This window comes from Cucurbita pepo, chromosome 8, assembly GCF_057944985.1.
Source record: "Cucurbita pepo subsp. pepo isolate OVF chromosome 8, ASM5794498v1, whole genome shotgun sequence".
NCBI classification, from domain to species: Eukaryota; Viridiplantae; Streptophyta; class Magnoliopsida; order Cucurbitales; family Cucurbitaceae; genus Cucurbita; species Cucurbita pepo.
Genome location: NC_141805.1, coordinates 120123 through 130895, shown reverse-complemented (window position 1 = coordinate 130895; position 10773 = coordinate 120123). Strand labels below are relative to the sequence as shown.

The following is a 10773-nucleotide window of genomic DNA, read 5'->3' as shown; positions in this document are numbered from 1 at the left end:
AATCAAAATATTCTCAAAAAACAAAATTTCAATAAATAACTTTAAAAAAAAAAAAAAAAAAAAAAAAAAAAAAAAAAATCATTCTTAGAACAATGTATTTCTAAAATCATATCTAGTAGACCAGTAGATATCGGGAGGGACAGAGATATCATAGCCTGCGCATGGATCCATTGGTAAAATGAAAGGATTCTTGATCCAAGAAGATGAGGTTTAGTATAAAAGAAAGGCAGATTGAGGCAAAGAGCTGGTAGGAAATTGATCAAACCCCATACCCCACAACTAGCATTCGCCATGTTCATGTTCAATCTTGACAATATCCATGAGTTTGTGGAGGCCGCCTCCGTGATATCCACCCAGGCTCCAACAGGCGTTCTCAAATTCTCACCGCAAATGTTCTCCATAATGGCCACCGCCCTCCCACCTTCCCCTCGCTCCGTTCTGGCGCTCCAAATCCGCCCTCAATTCTTCCGCTCATATACCTGCACCTCTCAACTTGAATACGCAGGGATTTTCTTGAACGATTTGCAATTCACTCTATATGAAATGGATTGCAATGGTTTTCCTGAATTGCTCTTCTCTTCTACAGAGCCAGATTGCGCGCACCTTACATTCCGTCCTCCAGCTTCAATTTGTTAGTACAATACAGTGTACCTTTTCTTGAGCCTTTGTTTCTTGGATTAATGACGCCTATACTTTCAAATGCTTGCTTTTAGACAATTGTCGGCTGTATAAGTTGCCACTCTGTCCTGGGACTGGGGAGATGGACATGGACCAAGAAATTGACTGCACAACCTTTGTTTCCATTCCCTCCGACTTCTTCCACGTTGTTTTGAACGTGTTCATGGATTGTTTTGACTATGGTAATCTACCATAACTCATATCTCAACTCCAGAAACCAATTGGTTTTAGTAAGTTGTTGTGGTCTTTGTGGCAGTTTTGGTTACTCTTACGGCCTCATTGGCGCGCTTCTGCAACGATGCAGGGGACATAGTTCTTATCGCTCAGGTGATGATTATATATTATGAATTGTGTTTTCTGGAATAACAGTATAATATTTGATTTGAATTGATTATTGCAGGAAAACCAATGCAGTATTGGAGGCGTTTCATCAGAACATCAAATTCAGTTTCAGATCAGTCTTAGTCCCTGGGTGTCTTTCCGTGAATTGGCACGTCGAGTGGAGAGGGTTTGGATATACAAGCCCAATACTTCTTCCTTTGGTATAATAGCTGCACCTGTTGGACTGTATTCTCGATTTTTGGCTTATGTTCCTGCTTAATCAATATGACAAAACTATTCGTGCTGTTTCCCATCCAAACGTCTTCTCTTTTACCACATCGTCCAATCCAATCCTTTCTCGTTGCAATATACAAGTTTTTCGATTCTTTACGCTTAATCTGTTAGGAATTACGGATCTCCACAATCGTAACATATTGTCCACTTTGAGCATAAGCTCTCGTGTAGAGATGTATTCTTTACATTAGCCAACGTGGGACTCACTCCCAACAATCTTCAACAATCCTCCCCTCGAACAAAGTACACTATAAGCCTCCCCTTAAGCTTATAGAGCTCTCGAACATAATCAATAGAGTTTTGTAATCTAAAAACCTTTACCAAATGTCAAATTCATATACGCTTATTGGGATGTCATCGACCTACACTACTCTTTTGGACACGGTTATTGAGAGCCAACCTATGAGTCTAAATTTATAATTGGGACATCCTGAACATCCACCCATACGAGTACTACCGAAACATGAACCCTCCCATGTCATTTTTACATACTGTGCCACCCAACCTTATATTTCAACATCCAACTCAAGGGATAGAGGTGGAACATTGGCTCACCTGTGCCACCCAATAATGTCTTGAAAAACTCATTCATAAAGGAAGATGCCTAAAATATTTGTCTTATAACGCTCATCGCATCTTAGCTTAGCTTGACAATCTTGTGAAGAGTGATAGGTGATACACTATCTTGTTCGGTCACGTATAGTACTTGTCTTTCTCGTTTCTCACATGTCCTGATGGGCACCACTCACGTGTCACCTTCTAGTTTGTGTCATATGAGTTATTTTTCCTCTACTCGAATTGTGTTTGTAGAACAAAAACCGGTACCGTCAAGATTTGTTAAAGTGCAGGTATGTAAGTCCCAATTTATATAAAGATGTGTATATTTAACAAGGACAACAAGTGAATCAACTAAAGCCATTGAGGTCAAACATCTTGCAAGTAGCAGAAGCCGCATGATCATTATTACTAAGTTGTTGATCCTCACCAGCATTCAAGTCCAAAAACGAAGCTGCCATTCTATATCTAAACGCCGCCTCACCCTCCTTTTTCTTACTCCCAAACGAGGGCGAATACCCATTATCCCCTTCCCCGCCCTTGTCCCCCTGCAGCAGCCCAATGCTCATGGACAGCCCATGATGGTCGGTGGCGATGGCTTTCGGTCGGAGGGCGTGTTGGGAGTTATGGAGAAGGAGTTGTTGTTGTTGTTGTTGGTCCTTGGAGGCCTCGCAGGAGGTCAGGCAACTGTCCATGGAGCAGTCAGGGGGCTGCGTTTGTTGAGGACATAGCCTCTGAGTTTGTTGGAGCTCTGGAAACGCTGCGGTTAGGCATTGAGTGGAGACCTTGGAGACCAACTCGGAGAGCTGCACTTTTGCAGCTTCAAGACCCACTGACCCCAAGTCCTGCCTTCCTAGTGTCTCTTGTGCTTTCTCCAGCACTGTTTGAAGATACTTCCCTTGTGCTTCTATTCGCAGCTGCAAGTGCCGTTGTACCTATGTTTAAGTAAGGAATACATCTCAATTGACACGAAGCCTTTTAGGGGAAGCTCAAAGCAAAACCACTAGCACTAGCACTTATACTTAAAGTGGACAATATGATACCATTCTTAATACAATACAATGAATGTTGATTTAAGTACCTCGAGCTGCTCGTGCAGCCTTTTCTGGACTTCAATCTGCATCTGTATTGTTTCACTGATCTGAAGGCTTCTGGAGAAGGGAGTAAATAATTATAACAAGAACTAAGCTGCATGCATTTGTGTACGTTAAAATAAGGGTATTCCGAAAGTGGGCGCGTACTTGTTGGGGTGGGAGGAGGGCTGTGGGGCGACCACTATGTTGTTGGTGCGGGGTGTTCCATTTGCCTCCGCCGCCAGTCTTTGATCGCCGTAAACAGCCGCCACTGTCCCTACACGCCAACCCATATCTACTTCAACTCAGTTCATAAATTAAAACCACAAATAATATAATATAATCATTTTGTTCCTTACCAGTTTTGTTGCTTCCATTTCCTCCACCATTTGCTTGTCCATGTACATTCTTACTCAGCCTGTATTTCTGCATCCCAAAAACCCCCCATCAATCTTAAATCCCCATTCAATTCAAATAACCACTTTTCAACCACAAATTACTACAAATATTATACCACGATGATATGAAAAACCCGATTAACCCAACCTAATTCACCATTTGAGTTGGGTTATGTTCACGAATTACCATAGATGTTCAACAAATGTGATTATTTGAACAAACTAATTCACTACTATCTGGGTTGAGTTGGGTTAAAATAAAAGTGAGTGGAACCGAATCAAACCCAAAAATTTTATAGTTGGATTGAGCGAATAAGTGGGTCGAGTAAATAGTTAAAAAGCAGTATAATATATTGTACCTGGAGATGGCTTTTCAAGTGGTACAAGGTAAGGCCAGGAATGCCCATGATTTTCATGACAGTTTTAGGAGTGGCCTCTGCAGAGAGAGAGAGAGAGAGAGAGAGAGAGAGAGAGAGAGAGAGAGAGAGAGGATGCAATGAAATGAGTGGAAAAGGAGAAGAGTAATTAAGAATGAAATGAAATGAAGTGGGCGTGCTCACTGTCAGCCCCTCCAAGCTGGTTGACAGCTTCAACAAAGCGATCGTGCAAGTCAGGAGTCCATTTAAGCCTGGGCTTGGCATCGGTGGAAAGAACAAGGCCTGATGAATCTCCAGCTCCAGCAGCAGCATTCCCAGGTTGAAGAAACAAATGGGTGTCAGAGGAATGGATGCTCTTCCCTCTATTATGCTGATGATGATGCTGCTGCTGATGATGATGGTGGTACATTATTATTATTATTATTATTATTCTAAGCTTGTGAGATCAAATGGGTGGGGGAAGGGAGGAAGGGAGGGCTTATAAACAAATTTGGTCACACAAACAGCGGAGGCCTTCCGTTCATTTGGTGCCAGAATCGATCCCATTTCAGAAAGCAAAAACAAAATTCTTGTTCCTTGGAGGGAATAATTTGGAATTGGAATTGGAATCTTATTCCAACGAATCTTTTTTCTTCTTTTAAGGCCGAATAATCCACTGTCCCTTTCGCCCCCTCAAGGCTCGAACCCCCCACTTCCTTCCCATCCAACCCGACCCGACGCAACCCAACCCAACATTCTCTTCTAAATATCCTATTCTCTTCTTTCCACTTCTCTCCCATGCCCATGTTTAAACTCGACCTACCTATAATATAATTGACTTATGGGGTCCGTTCTTGATAAGCATGCTCAAACGAGCACAGAAGACCAATGACGTCTCAAGACTTAGAATAGTATCACGAACCCAAGGTGATGAGATGAAATGCGACGTTATATTTGAAGGACCTTGAATTAGAGTAGGGATGAGTCGAGCTGAAAGACTTAACCTAGAGTAAAAACAAGTGGGCTATCATTGCAATCAAGTGAACATGCATGCATGTATGTGCAGCATATATGGCTGAATAAGACTTAGTTTTCGATCCTCATCTAAAGTCCGCCTAAAAAATTATAATGAGGGTTGTAACATACCATTTTAATAAACTCTTAATCAAAACCCAAAAGTTGTTACTGCAAGAAATGGAGACAAAATTTTATATTTATGATGTTGTTGTTCCAAAAATTTAGGAAGACAAAATTGTAGTCCAACCCTTTTTATACCTATATATTGTATTTTAAGACAATAGATTAGAATTTAGGGTAAGTTACGAAAACGTCACCACAAATAGAATATCATACGAAATGAATAAGGACGGAACAACAAGTCCTAGTATGATACCATGTCAAATCACTAGTGGACCAAAAGGTTAAGATATGAATTAGGGTAAGTACGAACCGAAGTAGAGGGCGGGCCGAACACGAGGCGATGAGAAGTAGAGTATGGTCGGAGAATTTAGAAGAAGATTCGGAAGAAGGTAGGCCAAAAGGACCCAAAACTAGGAGTGTAAGGTTAGATCAGATACATATGAGAGAAAGAAAGGAACAAAGGAATTGGTTCTGTTTTGTCTGCTTCACTAAGTTTGGTACTTATTCAGTCCAAAAAGAAGAAGAAAAAAAGTAATTAATTAAAAAATTATATTTTTGATAATGAAATAATAACCCAATATGGTAATGAATAAGATTCTGATCCCTCGGGAATTAAACGCAACGTTTCTGGCTAAATATGCCCATCTATCCCCAAAACTAAGCTAATGCCTAATTATGAAAGATATGTATTAATTATGTTCATATATATATATATATATATATATACACACATAGAGGAACCTAAGAATTTTTGGCTTTAGAGTTGAAAAGCAGGGAATTCCTAAACAGTAAGGTGGTGGTGGCATGTGGATAGGGAATATATACACAAACAAAGGTTAAGGGATTTGGTGCCCTTTTTATGACTTCCTTCTTTAACTTTTCACTTCTTTCTTCACAACAAAATCAATTTCCATATTCCAAATTATCTAACCCTAACCCCAACTCCGTTTAATTCATATCACCCAGGTTGAGTCATTTACGATAAAGTTCGAGCCTGTATTCCAAATCATCTCTAACCCTAACCCTAACCCATGGTTGGTTTGATACTTTCATTATGGTTGAGTCATTTACGATAGAGTTCAAGCCTATATTCCAAATAAACTCTAACTCTAACCCTAATCCACCATCAGTTTCATACATATCATGATCGTTTTCATTTTGGTTGAGTCATTTATGATAGAGTTCGCGCTTGTATTGTATTCCAGATCAAACTCTAACCCATTCACTTCATCGTATACATATCATTACATCCCTGTTATATATATATATCTTATTCGCTAATATGCATGCATGACCGACACGAGAGTATCGTAACATAGGCATAGGGCATGGATGAGGGCAACGTCGTGGAGAAAGAAAGCGAGAAATGACCACGGAATGGTATTCGTTGTGGAAAAGTGTTGTGAAAAAGGTATTATATTCGTTGAGAATGAGAACCAGAGATGATCATAAGAAATATATTTTTATAGGGTCAGATTCTGCAAGTCAAGAACTTATATATTCTTCTCTCGTTAATGCCACAAAAAATGGGTTCTTTCCCACCTTTCTTTTCCTTTGCTTTTTATTTATACTAATTAATTAATTAACAATTAATTTACCCTATCTCCAAATTATAATTATATTATATAGTTTTATTTTTCTGCAACTCCCAACCCAGTCAACATGTCATTTTCAGGCATATATTCGCATACCATTTTCATATATTAGTTGGCACCCAAACCGATCTCCATCAGAATATATTTCTGTGGAAAATAAATGCTAATGTAACCCTAATTTCAATGTACATTTATTTCAAAAATTCCAACCATATATTAGTAATAATGTCTCCTACACATTTCCCTATATGATTCTATACATATTTAAAGCTATATTATAAAATAATGAAACTAAATTTTGTTATAACTACCATGATAATTAACGTGTCACGAGTATACGTTATTCAACTAATAAAGGTATTCAAATTAATGTTACGTATCCATGATGTGATACGTTAATTTGTCGAAAACTGTACTATTCAACTTTTGCTTTCTACGGAAAGAGAATATGTCCTTGGAAAAGACATTTTTCTTTTCATTTATAAACGCTTTGAAATGTAAACCAAAATTTTCCTTTTCTATAACCAATCCAATCCAAACAAAATGGATGAGATTGAGTAACATTTTTGGTTGGTTTGATTATGGAAATGGGCTTGAATCGAAGATTGGAATGCATGCATGAATTTAAAAACATTCCACTCCAATTCGCATTATACGATGGTGGTTAAAGAAGTTGATATCATTGAATCATATGAGTGGTACTCATAAGTTTCTTGATTATTTGAGTAATTACAATGTTTCACAAGTTCTGTATTCATAACTTTGCAGAGAAGGTTTATACAACCGTGTAGAGACAACGGGTAAGACTATATATGTATAAATATTAATCACACAGCAGAGGTAGGGATCCAAGCCAAAAAAGAAAACCCTACAAATTTGGTGCATCTATTTTATCTTTACAGGCAAGAAGAGCACAGGTATTAAGGATAGGATAGGATGCTTCATCCCACATAGGCATTGCCCTTGGAGGTTTGAGCAGCAGACTTCAGGATGGTTGAGGGTAGAGGAAGACGCGATGGCTCTGATTCTGATATTTTTACACTTCCAGCATGGGCACGGGCACGGGCATGGATGGTGATGGGGATGGGGACCTCTTCTCCTGCTTTTGGGGTGTAGTTGAAACAGAGTTCTCTGTTAGCGGCAAGTGCCATGAGTTCTTTCTCCTCCAACCCTCGGGTCGGGCCGAGGCTGCATCGGTCCGTGTTGTGCTTGGCTAATGCATCCTTGAATTTCTTTATCTGTCATACCAAACCAATTTTTTATCACTCTACCATCTACAATAGCACGTAAACTAGTAGAGACAAACCACACATTTGATACTCATGAGGCAGATGTAGAAGAGACGTACAGACGTCTGTACTATTTAATCAAGAGGGAGAAATATCCCTCCCTCCCTCCCTCCCTCCCTCCCTCCCTCCCCCATTCTATGTTTAAGCGGAGATTCTCTACCGGGCCGGTTAAATGGACATCTCTTGGCAAATAACCACAATAGGAGATTTGATACTTAAAGCACAAACATATCTACTTCGACTAAAATTATAACAGCCTAAACCCATCAGATATCGTCCGCTTTGGCCCATTAGCCTCATGGTTTTAAACTGCGTATGCTAGGGAGAGGTTTCCACACCTTTATAAATAATGTTTCGTTCCTCTCTCCAACCGATGTGGGATCTCACAATCCACCCCCTTTCGGGACCCACCGTTCTCGCTGGCGCACCATCTAGTGTCTGGCTCTAATACCATTTGTAACAACCTAAACTCGCCGCTAATAGATATTGTCCGCTTTGGCCCATTACGTATCGTCGTCAACCTCACAGTTTTAAAAAGCGTCTGCTAGGAGAGGTTTCCACACCCTTATAAAGAATGTTTCGTTTCCCACTCCAACCGACGTGGGATCTCACTTCTGATTAAATGACAATTAAAATGGAAATAAAGGAATAGCATGCTTCTATAAAAGAATGTACAGCCACAATCAATATTATGAATGATAATGATAGGATAACATTACAAAAGCAGAAGAGTTCCAATGTATTTAAAGATTTGTTACCGTTGCATTAGTACAGCTAAAGCTGCAAACACGACCCTGAGCACCTCTGTAGAAGCGAAAGAAGGGCAACACATGCACACCAAGACTATAACACATAGATTTGTGCTCTTCATAGTTCACTTGCAAAAATTGGATTTCTGGATTCATCTCAGCAAATTGGCATATCTGCAGAGGATAGATATACGAACCTTTTCAAGACTTGTAAAACTTGGAACATACACATTGTTCTTTCTACACAATAAAGCATAAAGGAGACCTTTGGGTGAAGAGCTTTGCAGCCACCACAACCAGGGGAGAAGAAATCCACAATAACAAGCTTGTCCCCGGCATTTAAAAGAGAATCCACAAGCTCCTGTGCACTGCTCACCTCTTTCATATTAGCTTCTAACCCCTTTTCCCACCATTTCTGAGCTTTTGGAGTTCGAAACCCACTCTATTAAACACCAACACAAGAGTTAACAAACAAAATGGACAATAGATTACGGACACAATCAAGTGCTAATCAAGGATAAGCAAACATAGGGATACAGTAACTAGTTCTGTTCATAGTAACCCAGATCACAAACAACAAGACACAGCTAAGTTTCCCATTCAGAATCCAATAAAATGAAACACAGAGAACCTAATGAGACAAATAAATTTATAAAGAAAATCCAACGAGGGGAAACATATAATAAAATGACAAAAAAAGCTGAATGTTAGAAACAAAAACCTTAATATCATAGGAAAGGGAAAAAAACACAAGGATGTGAAGAATACAGGTACCAACATGGGATATCGTCGAAGACCGTGTAGGAGAAGTAGAATTCCTGGAGATGCCCTTAGCTTCTCTAAACTCAATTCTTCCGCCATAGGAGTCACGGCTCGAAAAAGACAGCGAAGCGGATGGTGATTTCAGAGAAAGCCGTTTCCAAGTCGAGGGATTCGAAGAAGAAATGACGGATTTAAGGCCATAAATCGGCGGAGGAAGATGGTGAGGAGAAGAGGAAGGGCGGGAGGGGGAAAAACTGATCTTGCTGAGAGCGTCGGCCATTAAAATCGAGGACAAATCTCTTGAAATCGCTTGGATTGAAGAGGGTAAGAGGAATTGGGAAGTGGGGTTGGTGGGAAATTGTGGGAAATTGAAGTGGGGATAAGATGATTGTATAGGATGTTGAAGAACGAGATGATCGGGATCGAAAAGGGGGCGTTGTCATGAATTGAAGAAGACGAGGGAGAAGGGAGGCGAGGCGTTTGTAGGGGAAGGAATGGGAATGAAAGGCGGAGCGGTTGGGCGAACAACAACGAGGATTGTGGGGAATTGCGAGTGGATAAGAGGCGCACGCAACGTCGCATTGATTTCGGGTTTTGTGGTCACAAAAAGTGAAAGTGCAGACGAAGCCATTGACCACATCTATATATTCCTTGCCTCTAAAATTCAAACTTTCTTTGAAAAAAATCATGCTTTAGTCAATCAAGCTTAAATTAACCAGTATTTTTATACTTAAATTCATGTTATATCCTCTAAAATTGTCATAAATTTTGCCATTCATGCTCACATTCAATATATATCCTAAAGCAGCTTTCATTTACAAGAAACACCACATGGAGGATCAAGCAAAGAATCGCCGAGAGATATTTCAAGATTCTACAAAATGAACATTCAACGTTAAAATTACACTAGAGATTGCAACACTACTAGTCAATTATATTTCAAAGCAGCATCTATCGGAGATGTGATTTTGGTAAAGGTATCAATTTACGTTTGAATGTGCACGTGTTCAGTATTGTTATTATAATTTTTTTTTCAGTTATTAGTCGGCTAGATGTGGGTCTCAATTTACTTTAAGGTGTCGAGTTTATTTAGGAGTCCATGTGGCGAAGTAGCTAGAGTAAGTGAGTATAAGACATAAATGGAATACTTGATAGTTTGGCTGGTTAGGTCAAGCTTTAGGAGGTGGCATGTCTGCCACTAAGAGCTTGAAGGGCGGATATTTGAGGAAGTTAAAGTTGGTCAATGATTGGGTTAGCCGATTGTTTAGTCCACACACGTGTACATTTCTTTTACAATCGTTAAGGTAGTGTGTTGCAATAAGCCAGCTCATTGAGTGTACATTTGGCTATGTATGGTGAGAGGGCCATTCTTAGCCTATTATTGAATTCTCTGTCCTTTTGTTTTCTTTCTTTCTTTTCACCAATTTCTATTATATGAATTATTTTGAGGGAATAAAGGTGGTTTGGATTTGAAATAACCATGTTGACTTTAACCGGATTAAAGTTAACTTTTAAAACGGTTACGTAAAACTTATTTCGACTGAGACTATAATTTGACTTTCA

At 39.5% G+C, this 10773-nt stretch overlaps 3 protein-coding genes across 6 annotated transcripts; 1 reads left to right on the top strand and 2 right to left on the bottom strand.

The window, feature by feature from the left end:
- The first annotated feature begins 29 nt into the window (after positions 1–29).
- Positions 30–1384, top strand: LOC111801026 (uncharacterized). The gene is made up of 4 exons (XM_023684983.2): positions 30–631; positions 714–860; positions 935–1005; positions 1079–1384. Exons 1-4 carry the CDS (start codon positions 292–294, stop codon positions 1277–1279), a joined length of 759 nt encoding a protein of 252 aa, XP_023540751.2. The 5' UTR covers positions 30–291; the 3' UTR covers positions 1280–1384.
- Positions 1385–2126: 742 nt separating this feature from the next.
- LOC111801025 (myb-related protein 2) lies at positions 2127–4230 on the bottom strand. 4 transcript variants are annotated; one of them, XM_087126103.1, is made up of 6 exons: positions 3880–4230; positions 3679–3755; positions 3281–3347; positions 3090–3216; positions 2930–2996; positions 2127–2783 (listed from the first exon to the last, which is right to left on the bottom strand). In XM_087126103.1, exons 1-6 carry the CDS (start codon positions 4103–4105, stop codon positions 2199–2201), a joined length of 1149 nt encoding a protein of 382 aa, XP_086982229.1. In that variant the 5' UTR covers positions 4106–4230; the 3' UTR covers positions 2127–2198. The 4 variants fall into 4 exon arrangements, with proteins under 4 accessions (XP_086982229.1, XP_086982230.1, XP_023540749.2 ...); XM_087126104.1 differs by having other exon boundaries at positions 3090–3198; positions 3880–4221; XM_023684981.2 differs by having other exon boundaries at positions 2930–2999; positions 3880–4212.
- A 2859-nt stretch (positions 4231–7089) lies between these two features.
- Positions 7090–9810, bottom strand: LOC111800995 (thioredoxin-like 1-1, chloroplastic). Its single transcript, XM_023684943.2, has 4 exons — positions 9227–9810; positions 8714–8890; positions 8458–8622; positions 7090–7648 (listed from the first exon to the last, which is right to left on the bottom strand). Exons 1-4 carry the CDS (start codon positions 9488–9490, stop codon positions 7352–7354), a joined length of 903 nt encoding a protein of 300 aa, XP_023540711.2. The 5' UTR covers positions 9491–9810; the 3' UTR covers positions 7090–7351.
- Positions 9811–10773: the final 963 nt, after the last annotated feature.

Bases quoted from the DNA above. Each gene is read 5' to 3' on its own strand.
- LOC111801026 (XM_023684983.2), top strand. From the start codon at position 292: ATGTTCATGTTCAATCTTGACAATATCCATGAGTTTGTGGAGGCCGCC. The intron at 861-934 runs GTAATCTACCAT...TCTTTGTGGCAG, and splicing joins CATGGATTGTTTTGACTATG to TTTTGGTTACTCTTACGGCC. The intron at 1,006-1,078 runs GTGATGATTATA...TGATTATTGCAG, and splicing joins ACATAGTTCTTATCGCTCAG to GAAAACCAATGCAGTATTGG.
- LOC111801025 (XM_023684981.2), bottom strand. From the start codon at position 4,105: ATGTACCACCATCATCATCAGCAGCAGCATCATCATCAGCATAATAGA. The intron at 3,348-3,678 runs GTACAATATATT...TTTGGGATGCAG, and splicing joins ACTTGAAAAGCCATCTCCAG to AAATACAGGCTGAGTAAGAA. The intron at 2,784-2,929 runs GTACTTAAATCA...ACTTAAACATAG, and splicing joins GGCTGCACGAGCAGCTCGAG to GTACAACGGCACTTGCAGCT.
- LOC111800995 (XM_023684943.2), bottom strand. From the start codon at position 9,490: ATGGCCGACGCTCTCAGCAAGATCAGTTTTTCCCCCTCCCGCCCTTCC. The intron at 8,891-9,226 runs GTTGGTACCTGT...GGTGTTTAATAG, and splicing joins GGTCTTCGACGATATCCCAT to AGTGGGTTTCGAACTCCAAA. The intron at 7,649-8,457 runs GTAACAAATCTT...TTGGTATGACAG, and splicing joins TTAGCTGTACTAATGCAACG to ATAAAGAAATTCAAGGATGC.